Raw genomic sequence first — 13,342 nt, forward strand, 5'->3', positions numbered from 1 at the left:
ATGACTGACAGCATCAACACTGAGCCTGACGCTCGTTAGTGCTGTGATGGTCGATTACTGCTGATGACCTCACAGCTGAAGCTTTAACAGCAGTAAGGCACCCTCTGGTTGACAGAAGGTCAAAGGTCACAGGGACCTGACAGCGACTGATGTTATGTCCGTCTGTAGGGGGACGTGCAGTGTAGGTAGTTTGATGATGTCATGTCGTGAGGACGAGCGTCTTACTATTAAATCTCTTTGGAAGACTCACCTCTACACACCAAACTCCATTCAAAAATGTGGCACTTTAACAAAAACACACTTGTTGACCTTGACAATATTTAGTTTTACTGTTTCGGCATAATTTTTCTACTAGAGTAACATGACAACAAAAAGGTAGGGTCATCAGCCTAAAAAAATAAAAAAATAAAAAATCTTTACTTCCTCTGAAGGGCTGGAATATAACATCCAGTTAGAATTTCAAAATAAAGCTTGATGACAAACAGTTTGTACAGCAGTATCTTAAAAAGTACCCAAAAGTCATACTCGTCACGTTAAAATATTACTTATTTACGACTAGTACTGGAGTAAAAGTCTTAAAGTATCTGATATTAAATGTATTTAAATATCAAAAGTACAAGTAAAAGTAAATAATAAATATATTTGTACGTGCATTTATATATAGTGGATACCTCAAGTCGATTATCAAATCCGATATTCATTTTTTCTGATAATCAGAATGTGTTTTCTTTTGCTTCCTCTATTTATTAAATCTGCTTGCCGATAAAATTTAAAATTTTTAATTCAAATTTATGTATTTTGAGTAAAATAGTACAAAGTACAATCTTAGTGGAGTGGAAGTAAAAAGTAGCAGAAAATGGAAATAAAAATGGTCCTTGAGTAAATTTACTTTACTTGACATATTATAACTTCTGGACTGTTGTGGATTAGGTTTAGGCTCCATAACTTCGTGGTTAGTTTCAGGAAAAGATCACACTTTATGTCATTTAAATATGTAAACTTACTTAATAAAACTCACCTTAGAAACAAATTCATTTGGTTTGGTCACAAACAGGATGCAAATCCAGAAAAGCTTGACTTCTTATCTGACTGATTATTTAGGCTCCAAAACTTCTCCTGCAGTTAAAGAGCAATTAAGTTTTTGATTTTTGAGGAGCGCTCCAAATACATTATAAACTTCAGTATCATTTTGAATTTCTGACTCAGTTCCTTGTGCATTAAAACTTAAAACCAAGCAGCCAAACCTGCTTTGAACACGAGCTACACGTCTGAGTGGCGACCAGTAAAACCAGAACTGCACCAGAGACCGATTATAGAAATAAAAGAATAGATTTTTCCTCTTTCTTATCCAGTTAATCACTGATCTACTGAGAATGATCTCTGCAGACTGTAAAAGACCACAATGCAACATGAAACACAGAGAACGGTTACAGATAAATAAATCTCTTTAAAGCTGCACAGACAGTCGGACGTCACGGGACAGAGTTTTTCTTCAGGAACTTAAACGTCACATCATGTCTTCAGTAGCGACGGCGTGTCTTTAAAATGCTTCTACAGATTTTTGTGATGTTTTGACTTCTGGTGCATGTTGGGAATTAGTGAGATCAGCCCCTGAGTTTTCATCTCTAACGCTTTGTTTCATCATCCGTCCATCACGGGCGATGATGAAAGGCCGCTCGTTACGCCTCCGGTGAACGACCGGCGCTGTCGGATCTAAATTCCACATCAGACCTCCTCACTGAGACGGACAGCCAGGGGTTATTAGAAGGAGCTTCAGGTCCGAGCACCTCATCACACACACACACACACACACACACACACACACACACACACACACACACACACACACACACACACACACACACACACACACAGCGCTGCCTGTGATCTATGATTCATGTGCGCTCATTTAAAATAGTGTGAAATATTTAAAGTTGGCTGGTCGGCCTCAGAGGGTCGACTGACTGACCTCTCGGCTCTTATTACTGCAGGAGGAGGAGGAGGAGGAGGAGAGGAAGGTAATAAAAGTGAGAGACACGAGGAGGCCTGGATACAAGAGATGGATGGATATAAATAATCGGACTGAATGTGGCGTGATTTATCTCCGTTTTACAAACCGCGTCTGATTACTTCTTGTATCGACTGCCTTTGTGATCACAGTGCTTTGTCATCATGAGGTTCAGTAAAATGGTGGATATGCTTTTTCACAACAACCCCACAAAAAGTCGTACGATTAAATTATTTTATCTCTGTTTAAGTTAGCCGGGCACTAAACCGTGAGTTAGCCGGCTCATCTTGAAGCCTCTGGTGCTTTTTTTTGGCTTCAAAACGCCACCGAGCAGCTTTGAACGAGGCTCCGCCTCCAACGCTGTGTCCAGATGTAATATAAAATCCTTGCACTCAGCTTTGGGCCACAAAAGCTGTTTTCTGCAATACCATGGCCACCAGGCCAGACTGGAAGCCGTGCAGCGAAAAAGCCAACGGGGGAAACTGGTCGCATAACCAGGAAGTAAACACGAAAGCCAGAAAACTTTTTTGGCAAATGCCCTAGGTGAGGGATTCTCGTTGGTTGGACTGTCCACTGTCTTTCCATCTGGTATCGAGTTCTTCTATATGAATATACAATACTAGGAATGAATGGGGCTCCACCTCCAACGCTGTGTCCAGATTTAATATAACGTCCTCGCCTCACAGTGTTTTTAACTGGTTTTCGGTTAAACGCCTGAAATAAGCTCTGTGCCACAGGCTGAAGATATTTACATGATTTATTCTACATAAAATACATCATCAAATGTCCCACAATTTAATTTTAAAACACGGTTGCTAACAAGTGGCTAAATGAGACAACAGAGGTTGTGATCGATGGATTGAGACCATAAACTCATCAGGAAACTGTTCACTGAGGTCATAAAATCAAGTCATTTTCTCATAAGCTTACATACAATCAGACTTATTTTTGAAACCAGTGCAGTCGCCCCCTGGTGGTCAGACCCTCAGCAACCCTTCTGGTGTGCAGGCAGATAATAAAGTGACACCATAACAGTGTTGATTTCACCAGCAGTGAGCCCCAGATCCCCGTCCGTCACCACAGCCGTTAAAGGTATTTCCCCAAGTGGACAGAAAGTCAGGTGACGCGTTGTCGTCTCTGCAGCAGAGAAACGTACCTGATTGGCTGCCTGAAGGTTAAAACGCCTCTGGGCCGCCCTCACTGTGCAGCATCTCCTCTGATCTTTCCGACAAAACGCTGCGAGGAAGGTCAAGGAGACGCAGTGAGAGACAGAAAATGCATTTTTTTGTTTTTTACCTCCCTCCGATCTTTATGAGCACAATTTCAAAATAAAGAGTAAGAAAGCAGGAATACTGATGTAGAAGCATTTGTAATATTTAGGGCGAGGGATGGCTGAATGTGTCAAACAGAAGAAATGATGCAAGCTGGTAACAAATTCGAGAGAAATTTTTATTATGAATATGGCACCTGTAAGATGGTCAAAACCGGGTTACAGAAAGACGACCATGTATGTGACATGTTCCTCTGAACGGATGAGAACCTAGTAAACTTATAAAAGAACAACTGCTATAAAAATGAAGTATGTACATTTTCGGATTTGCAGCATTATTCATGGTAAATGAACTCAAAAAGATGTCTTTTGAAAATAATAATAATAATAATAATAATAATAATAATAATAATAATAATAATAAAAAATAAGCCAGGCACTCAAAGTTAGCATCAGTTAGTCATGTGTTTTTCCCCCCTCTTCAGCGAGGGAAAAAAATCAAAACAAAAAAATAGAAATGTACCATAGTTTTCTCTTTTTTAATATTTTAATTTGTTTGTATTTAGAATTTTATAACACTGTTAACATTGATAATAAGAGATTCCCTCTCTCCCATATTTCAGCTACTTGGCACCAAGTTCCTCATAAAAGAATCTGTATAATTGTACAAGAAATAGTTAAAAACACAGACACAGTTTCTTCACAGGTAAATGAAGTGATTTTTCAATATTTGTAATTCTTAAACACTATGTATTTTTGACAGCAGCTGTGATTAAGGTTTTTACGTTTTTAAAATCACCAGCAAAGTTTTCATTTTTCGACATAAAACACAGAAAAAACATTGAAACAGCTTGGACCGGCTGTTTGGTTTTTGTTACATGTGGGTGTATTTCCTGGTTTCGTCTGAGTTATGTGCCCCCCCCCAGCCCACCCCACCCAAAAACAAAATCCCCTTTTCTTTACCAAATGGGGCCCTGCCATCCGTTTGTGCCCCGCCCCCCCGCTTTCACGCAAAAACCACCAAAAGTAGAAAACGCTAAAATCCAGAGGAGCGCGGAAACAAAATGCTCCTGAAATGACTGAATTTAACATTCAACCACAGACGACCCACCAAGCAAACCGACAGATCGAGCGGCCCGAATCACATTCATCTTCTTGAACACAAAAATAAATAAATCCATCGTTAAACCAGAACCTGTTTTTTTTTTTTGTTGTTTTACATGTTAGTCGCAGTAACAAGACATTGATTCTCCACAGAAAGCACAGACGCTACAGATTGTTTTTCCTGATGTGAGGGGGGGATTGGAGGCCCGGGTGGGTTTTGACAATACAGACTTTTATTCTTCCAACAGGCCTCCATCGCGTCCCCCGTTTGGGCTCGACAGACTTAAAAAAACACAAAAAACCGCTGGACCGAAAAGTTAAAACGAAAAGAACGAGGGATCGATCACGTGAAACGCATCGGACGAACTTACTAAACATGCAGTTCAGTTTTTCCAAAACACCTATAAAAATAGATTTATAGTGCGAAATATTTTTTTCTTCTTTTAATTTCTTTAGAAATCTTTAAAACCGTTTTTTATTACGTGTCCTGAAATAGTGATTTTTTTTTCTCCCCCCTTGAACCACTTGTGTAACTTTGTTCGTCCCGTGAGAGAAGTTTGCGCAGGAAGTCAACAAGTTCGGTGAGAACCAATGAAATACACCCAATGCACACAAGACGCCCCAAGGGACTCTGGGAAATGTTTCACAACCGAGGCTTTTGTGGTTTTTCCGGGACTACATCTAAAATGCTACTTTAGGCTTTTCCTCATCATAATTTAATTCTCTATAGTGTAAATATTTATTAGTCATTCAATACTTTGTACGCGAGAGCCGGAAACTGCGATTCCCAGAATTCCTTAGCGGCAAAAAACATGGCTCCATAAACCTTTGAGCTAGTTAAAGAATCTTTTTCATCTCTGAGAGAAAGGACAGCAAGATAAAGAGGTTTGTATAAGACTACACAACAGCAAAAAGCAACAGCAGAGAGAGAAAGAGAGAAGGATTAGAAAACCGAACAAAAAAAGAAAAAAGAGGTCTTACAAAGACAAAAAGGAAGCAGCGAGGAAAAAAAAGGTGGACTCTACAAACGTTTTTTTGTTTTTTGCAAAGGCCACCGAACACGAAATTCCACAAACCTCCACTGGTTTCACTAAGACTGCAGATAGAGGGAGGCGGAGAAGGAGACGGGGCGCGAGAGAAAGAGGGTCGCCATTTTTAAGGGACGTCAGACTCCGCCCCCTCTCTCTTTAAGCCCCGCCCGTCGCCCCTCCCCCACACTAGAGAGAGCACAGAGAAGACAAAGGACAAAAACAGCTACAGTAGCTCAGTATATACTGCATATAGTCAACACACACAGAGAGAGAAGTCGCCATGAAAGACTTTTTGACAGCCAGTGACACTAAACACATCGGTAACACGTTTTTACGGCGTAATCACACTGGGTAATAAGGATGACGGGATGGTAAAGACGGGGCTGTCAACTTTAAAAAGATGGATGTCGTGACAGTTTTTTTTTTTTTTTTTTTTTTTTACCGTTTTAATTATTATTACTTGTTCTCATCTTTTTTTTTCTTTTTTTTTTTACTCTTTTTACCCAAAAAGTAGAGAGAAAAAAAAAAATTACAAATGAACGAGAATCACAGTGCTTTTAAAACACCAAACTTGTGAGATTTAAACATTTCATTTTTTTGGCAACGGAGGCTCGGGAAGAAGAAACACAAAACATAAAGAACAACGACCAAGACGACATTGTTTAAAGGAATGTGATTTTTTTTCTCTTCCTCAAAAAATTCATATTCTTTTTTTTTTCTTGTAGTTATTGGATTGATTGTTTGATTGATTGATTGATTGAAAATGCATGTCTTTATTACAATCTCCTTGTTGATATGTGGTTTTTTAATCACAGGGTCCGGCGATGAGATGGAAGAGAGTGGATTGTTTAGGAAAAATCTCGTGGAGGTGATTCTGGTTTAGGAAGAAGACGACGAAGAGGAGGACGAAGAGGAGGTCGAGGAGGAGGAGGAGGACAAAGAAAGTAGTCGCACAAAATACAAAACAAAAACAGTGATCAAACAGGAGCCGGTCGAGGTTTTCAACATTCATTTTTCAAGTTAGTGACACTAGTGTATTAGCCTCAGTTTCACTGAGAATCAAAAGTGATTAAGTTAGAAAATACAAAAAAAATAAAAAATAAAATTATGTAGCCTAAAATTCAACCAATCAACTCCATGTTGCCATGCGGAGCTGCCCCTCGTGGCCCAATCAGATTATTTTAGACGAACGAAGGGGGGATATGTAGATGACACATGGAGATGTAGTTGATTTAGAGGTTATAAGGTTCTTGCTGTGTTTCTGACTTTCCTGAAGGTCAGATGAGAAAAAAAGACTTTAAAATTGTTCCCCCTCCAAAACCAAAACCAAAAACCACGATCAGTCTGTCAATGAGCTGTGGGTTCGTTTACAGCACCCACATCAGCCAGCTGAATCAGGGTTACTGGACGGTCGGTAGCACCATGAATCTGTAGATCGACAGGCAGAAATGTAGACGGAAAGATTAAAGATCAGGTAGACGGAGTGACAGGTGAGAGAGAGAGAGAACGACAGATCGAGATGGGAAGAGATGTGGAGGAGGTTATGTTTGGTGCGAGACCTGTAGGTAAACTCCTGGGATAAAAGAGGAAGTAGTAACATTCGATAATTCACAGGTCATTACCCGGCTGAAATTGCTTTTTTTGTTTTTCTTCTTAATGCTTGATTTGTAAGTTAAATCTGAGCTAGAATATTTTATAAAAAAAAAAAGAAAGAAAAGAGAGAAAAACAGCATTAATTCTCTAAACTATTCCCTCAATCGAGAAACGTCCTCAAAAACCTTTTTTCAAAAGATTATTATCTCTGAGACCTGTCTGAGGTGCAAGAGAGCTCCCTCTTCTCGGTTTAAAAACTTTTCTTTTCAAGCCTTGATCACATCAAGGTACATACGGAGGAGCGCCACGTAGAGTTTTCTGTCCGTTACAAATCCCTGTACCGTCCTCCTTTAAATACACACAATCAGCATCTTCATAAAGACGCAACAGAAACAAGTCAAATAATAAAAATTATCTCCGTCAGGCTCCGGCGGAGTCCTTAGGCAATATGAATTCTCTGTAGGCAAAAAAGGAAATTCTTTACAATAAAGAATAGTCTGTTTTTTGTTCATTTGTTCAAGAGAAAAAACGTTGCTGATCGCAAGAAACAGGAGCGAAGAGAGAGAGACGGAGAGAGGAAGAGGAGGAGGAGAGGATGAGGAGGAGAGAGAAAAAAGATAGAAAAAGAGGGACATGTTTGAGGGTCATTCATGTCTATTACACAAGCTCAGTTGCTCAGATTCAAAGTGCTAGAGTACATTTGTCATCCTTTCCTGTCCTTTCTCCCCTCTCGGAAACACAGTGCTGTGTTGATAAAAGATAGTAAGTAAATAGTCTTTCATGTTTTTTTTTTTTTTTTACTAGTGAGTAGTCTTTTACTTTGACACAGTTGTTGATTCCAGAAACACAGTAATACGGTCTTGAATGTTTTGCGTTAATCCTCCTTCCTCTCCAGAGTTGTCTGCGTGGTGTGAATCCCGTTGCTGTACACCGGGAACGGTAGCGTTGAGAAAAGTCCCTCCGCCGTGGTGAAAACGTTGGCCGCTGTTGGCATCTGGCCTCCCAGGGCACCGTTCGCGCCCGTCACAGCCGGAGATCCAACGAAGGGGCCGGCAGCTGCCGCTGCCGACATGTTGAGCCTGTGGACGTGGTGGTAGAGCATCTCCATGGGCGTCTTAGGGTCCAGGCCGAACCCCGAACTGTCGACAAAGTTCATGGCAGCATTGGGGAGGAGGTTGCCTTGCGCCATGGCCAGGGTGACGTCCGCCGGTGCGTACCTGATGGTCCCGGTGGTGTAGACCCGTGGAGCCGTCGTGTTAGTGGAAGCCAGAGTCCCCGTGACCCGGTGGACCAACGGAAGTACCACATTACCGGCCTGTAGACGCTGTAACGCTTCGAGATCGCCAGAGTACAGCAGTGAGGAGGAGGAAGTTGATGAGGACGAGGAGGATAAGGAAGAGGAGGAAGTGGTCGGAGTGCCTTGTTGCTTGTCCCGTGGGGAGGCGGAGAGAGGAGGGGACAGGGGGTCGGCAGAGGAGGCGCTGGAGGGAGGAGCTAAACTCGCAGCACTGGAAGCGGAGGACGGGGCAGAGCTTCCATTGTAAGGAGGCTTCCTTACTCCTCCTGCTCCTCCCTCGGTTCCAGGAGGGGTGAGGACGGAGTCGGGGATGGCTACCTGGAGAGAGCCTCCCTGGGGTGAGGGGAAGGTCTCATGGCTGCCCGGAGGGGCCGGCTTGGAGGTCATGCTGTACGGGGACTCGTTTCTGGAAATCTCTCTGTTGGGCGGGTAGTTCCAGATGCTGCTGTCGTTGTCGAAGTTGATTGGCTCTGCCATCTCCGTCTTGATTTTCAGGACCGAGGACGCCGCACCTGCGCTGTTAGGGGAGCCAGAGGAGGTGAGGAGGTGGGTGGAGCTGGCGGATGTGGCCTGGGAGGGGTCAACCAGCGGTGTGGTATCTCCCATGGCACTGGGGCTGGGTGTGGTCGAGGACAGACGGAGTCTTCTGCTTCGGGATCCGTCCCATTTCTGCACTTTCCTCCTCTTCCGCCTCTTCTGGAGTTTGCTTCCGGCGTTGGCATTGTCGCAATCCTGCACGCCTCCGTCCTCTTCCTCGTCATCATCCTCGTCCTCCTCTTCCTCCTCCTCCTCTGATGAAGACGTTTGCGAGTTGTGCAACTGTACTTCTTCCCCTTCTCCGTAGTGCTCTACTTTAATATGAAGCCCGCCAAGATTACCCAATCCTCCGATGGCACCCAGTCCTCCCAAACCTCCCAGTCCTGCTAACCTCCCCAGCCTTCCTCCTCCTCCTCCTCCTCCCCCTCCTCCTCCACCTCCTCCTGTTGCCTCCTCTTGTTCCTCCACCTCTCCATCTGAAGGTTCAAGGCTGTCGTCACTCTCCTGGCTCTCCGGGTTGCTTGAGCTGTCTCCTTCTTCCTGGCGCTTCATTTCCTGTTCGGAGGAGCAATGTGGTTGGCCGGGCTGCTGCTGACGCTTACTGTCTGCCTCCGGGTCCTCGCTGCGTTCTGCTTGGTGACCCGGCTTCCCCTCGGACTTCTCGTTGTCTGTTGAGTAAAGAGGTAAATTGGTTAAAATCCAAGAATCTGCGTAGCATCAACAACACTTTGATCTGTGTGGACTGAAAGGCATTTTTAGCGACTGTACAGTGACATGGCTTTAATGACAGTTGGTCATTTGGTCTTTCACTTTGGTCCAAACTGCAATCCTGAGTCTTCCGCTTTGTCTTTTCTGAATGACGAAAACGGACTACCGCCATCTGGTGGTATGAAGAGTTACTTCAAACAATGTCAACTTTGAAAGTGACATAATTGTCCGAATGGCACTTAATGACAGATAGAGACAGGTAGGTCAGCCTTATGCACACCCCTTCAAAATAAGATTTCCACTCCCTATTTTTAGCAGTTTAAAGTTTAATTCTTACCAAAGAAACAGATAATTCTTGGATGAAAGTAAAAGCAACAGGCGACTCATTAAAACCGGTCTCCTCTCAACTCGAAGATTTTCAGGATTCAGTCGGTGTGTTTGAATTCTCGCAGTGACTCCCAGGTGTTGATCTTTTATGTTTCCAGACAGGATTTCCGTGTGTTGTGTTGTGTTGTGTTGTGGACGCACTGATGTGTGTTCAGTATCTGTAGCTGCTGCTGTTCAGGCATGTTGGCTCTGTCCAGCCCATTACACACACAACACACACACACACTTCAATCCCTGCCAGCGCACACTGAGGCCAGCGGCTGCCCAGCTGGCAGCGCTCGGACTCCCTCATGGCACCTGAAATGTCGACTCAATTGCTTTGTCTGGGGAAAACCTTGTATCTCCATTAAGTGTGCTTTCCAAGCAAAACAGATTTATTCTCCGGCTGGAATCAAAACTGGAGCTGCGGTTTTAAGTGTTTCCCAGGGAGGGTTTGGTTTATTGACTCAGCCTGTAAAAATGTCATATATCAGGATCTGTCAGGTTTAAAACCAAAAAGTCCAGGACTTATTTCCACTGATGGTCCAAAGTCCACCGAACGTTATCAAAATGGAAAAAGATACCAGACAGGGAGGGTCTAACGGATGATATCATCCTACACCATACCAATTATGGGTTGTTTTCTTTAAACTTCTTTAAACCCGATCTCGAAGGCTTTGGCTACTAATTTTGACCGTCCTTCTTAAAATCTGACTTTTGAAGGACCCTTCTTCCATAACTATAAACATAAAGAGGCTAATTTTGAATATATGGAGGATCGACACTGCCAAAATCATACATAAATAAATGATTCAATACTTAAAATAAAATGCCATTAAATGCACCAAAAATTAATATACATACAAAAAAAAAAAAACTCCTCCTGGGACACGTTTTCACAAAATTAAGGAACTTAAAAAGATTATTTATTTATTTATTTATTTATTGTTTTTTACCCATTCTGGACTCAAAAACACGGGAACAGGAGAAAAAAAATCCTCACTTGCCCCTCAGGGCTTCCGTAGTTTTAACTTACTTCTGTATTATATCACAATTTATTTTTTATTAATTAATCAACTGATTTCTAATTTATGCATTTATTTGCTGTGTTTACTTCTGGATTATTTCTCCTCATATCTCTTTCTACAAACTTATTTCTCTATACATTCCTGTATGTAATTCAAAGTGCATCATGGGGTCAACTTTTCATCGACTGATTGAGCGACATCAGTGTGCGTAAATCGATTATTCATGCCTTGCTCGGGCTCACAATGGGTCTTCAGCTGAGAAGAAGGAAGTTCGTTTGTTGGGGTCTATTTTCAGCGGATTAATCCACTTTTGGTGCTGTAGTGAGCATTAGGGACAGTAAGTATCAGTAGTAGGAGTATCATCCGAGTAAAACGTGTCAGTATCTGTTTTCATGATGAAGGAAAATCCTCATTTTATAAAAAAATGTTCTGTAAATAATTCTGTTAATCTTGTGATTGAAATCATTTCACTTCTAAGGTTGTTCTGTAAATAATTTTCTGATAAATAATAAATAAAAGTTTAAGTAACACCATCTTCCAGCTTAAAGATAATGGTGTACTCACTCTTCCCTACTTTATATCTTAACGTCATTGATATTATGTTGTATTACACGAATGAAACAATAATAAAAACGCAGAGAAAAAGCCTCTCTTTGTTTTTGGCGCCTTCGCTCGCGTCCTCTCCGGCTCTGTGCAAACTCTGTCCTAACAGAACAAAGGTCAAAGGTCAGACATCTCATTTTAGACGATGTTGAGTGTGAGCACCTCGGGCCTGTTGGAGCGCGGCTGAAGCTGGACGCCTCCCGCAGCAGCTGGCGTCAGTTTACAGCCGACAGCGTGCCAGAATCATTCTCCTGCAGCAAGAATAACAGCTGGCACTGATTCTCATCATGCCAACACAGGCTGCAGGACTTGATAATATTATGCTCAAGGTGGAGGCCATGTATTGGTTTAAATTCAGCTCCGCTGGCAGCGTGCGAGCTTTGTCTTCTGCAGAATTGGCTGCTTGAAATGTTGGTGACACACAGTTAAGTTAATCCTTGATTTGTATTTCTGGATCTGAATTCAGACGTCAGTGTTTTTAACATCTAATTTATTCTCTTGTGTGAAAGCTCACATTAGGTGACGGTCCCTGCAGTGGAAGGTTTTATGTTTCCAGTGAAATAATATATGAAATGTTTCGTTATTTTTCAATAACCAGTCTCGTGAGCGGCTCAAAAGAATGAGTTGTTGCTGTTATTACAGTAATTTGACCCTCATTTCAGCTAAAATGAACCAAGTGCTGGTTCTGGGCTGGTGCTAGAACGTAGCCTTGCATCATTCGGTCACTGTTTACTTCTCCAATTTCCCAGCATTGCTAACAACATCTTTGCGGACTGCATCGACTCTTTATACGTGCTGCTCCTGGCTTCGCACGCCTACAATGGCATCCAAACATTACTGTTCCTGAGGACTGTTGCTTTGTTTAGTGAAAATAGTTCAACTCTTTTGTTTATTCTCCCGTGGGTCAGTCAGAACACCCTACAGTAGTTCTGGTGACTCCTGTTGAGACAGAGGAGTAAGGCTCTGCCCAAAAATGTTTCTGTTTTGATCAAAAGTAGCTCGAGGAGTCACAGAAGTCGCCACATTTAGCGAGGAAGCTGGAAACACTGTCGGCATCAGCTGCGACTTCGTAGACATAAAACGTGGAGAAGCAGCTGCATGCGTCGGTGCCGTGCTGTTAAACGTGGGATGTTGCTGCACCTTTTGGAGGCTGTTCTGTGCTGTGCTGCTTTGTGGCCTTTTTTGTGCCGCTGTGTGAAGTTTGGAGGTGTTCTGTGGAGTTATGCCGTGTTTTATGTCATTCGGTGGCAGTTTGCAGCGCTGCCAGCGAGCACTCAGTCCCTGCAGCTGTTGGCGTTCATCACCATCCAGCCTGGCACGGACGGCACACTGGCACCAGCTGATAAAATATCTTTGGCTTCTCTTATTCAGGCTGTATCTCTTACCGCTGCTTATTATACTGGAAACAATTTGAAGAGGTGTTTTTTAAAGAATCAAACAGGTTTTAAAAGAATGCTGTCAGAATATTTGTCTGTTAATAAACTTCTTCCTCTCGAGGGCAGTGTTTTTACTCTCATCTCCATCTGTCTTCGTCTCCCTCCCATCCTTTTCTCAGTAAAACATTTATCTCGCCATGATATTTAATGCTTCATTTTCCTTTTCTTTTTTCACCTACCAGAGTTTTCTTTGGACTCAGACTCGGAGTCGGAGGTTTCGGAGGACTCAGATGTTTTCTCGGGCAGGTTGGGAAGCTGAGCGATGTCCATGGGCGTGTCTTTATACTCTGGATTACTGTGAAGAAACACAAGAAGATGGTTTTTACACATTAGCTAATTTATTCCCTCAAAAAAAAATGTC

The 13,342-nt window shown here is 42.5% G+C and overlaps 1 protein-coding gene across 1 annotated transcript in view; it reads right to left on the minus strand.

Moving 5' to 3' along the window:
* Nucleotides 1–6,613: 6,613 nt before the first annotated feature.
* npas3 (neuronal PAS domain protein 3) overlaps nucleotides 6,614–13,342 on the minus strand; it is a 263,350-nt gene continuing 256,621 nt past the window's right edge. Inside the window, exons 11-12 of the mRNA XM_073483920.1 lie at nucleotides 13,161–13,276; nucleotides 6,614–9,508 (exon numbers count right to left, since the gene is read on the minus strand). Coding sequence (XP_073340021.1) covers nucleotides 7,881–9,508; nucleotides 13,161–13,276 — 1,744 coding nt within the window. The 3' untranslated portion in view covers nucleotides 6,614–7,880. The remainder of the gene's footprint in view (nucleotides 9,509–13,160; nucleotides 13,277–13,342) is intronic.

This window comes from Pagrus major, chromosome 16 (assembly GCF_040436345.1).
Source record: "Pagrus major chromosome 16, Pma_NU_1.0".
In the NCBI taxonomy this organism is placed as follows: Eukaryota; Metazoa; Chordata; class Actinopteri; order Spariformes; family Sparidae; genus Pagrus; species Pagrus major.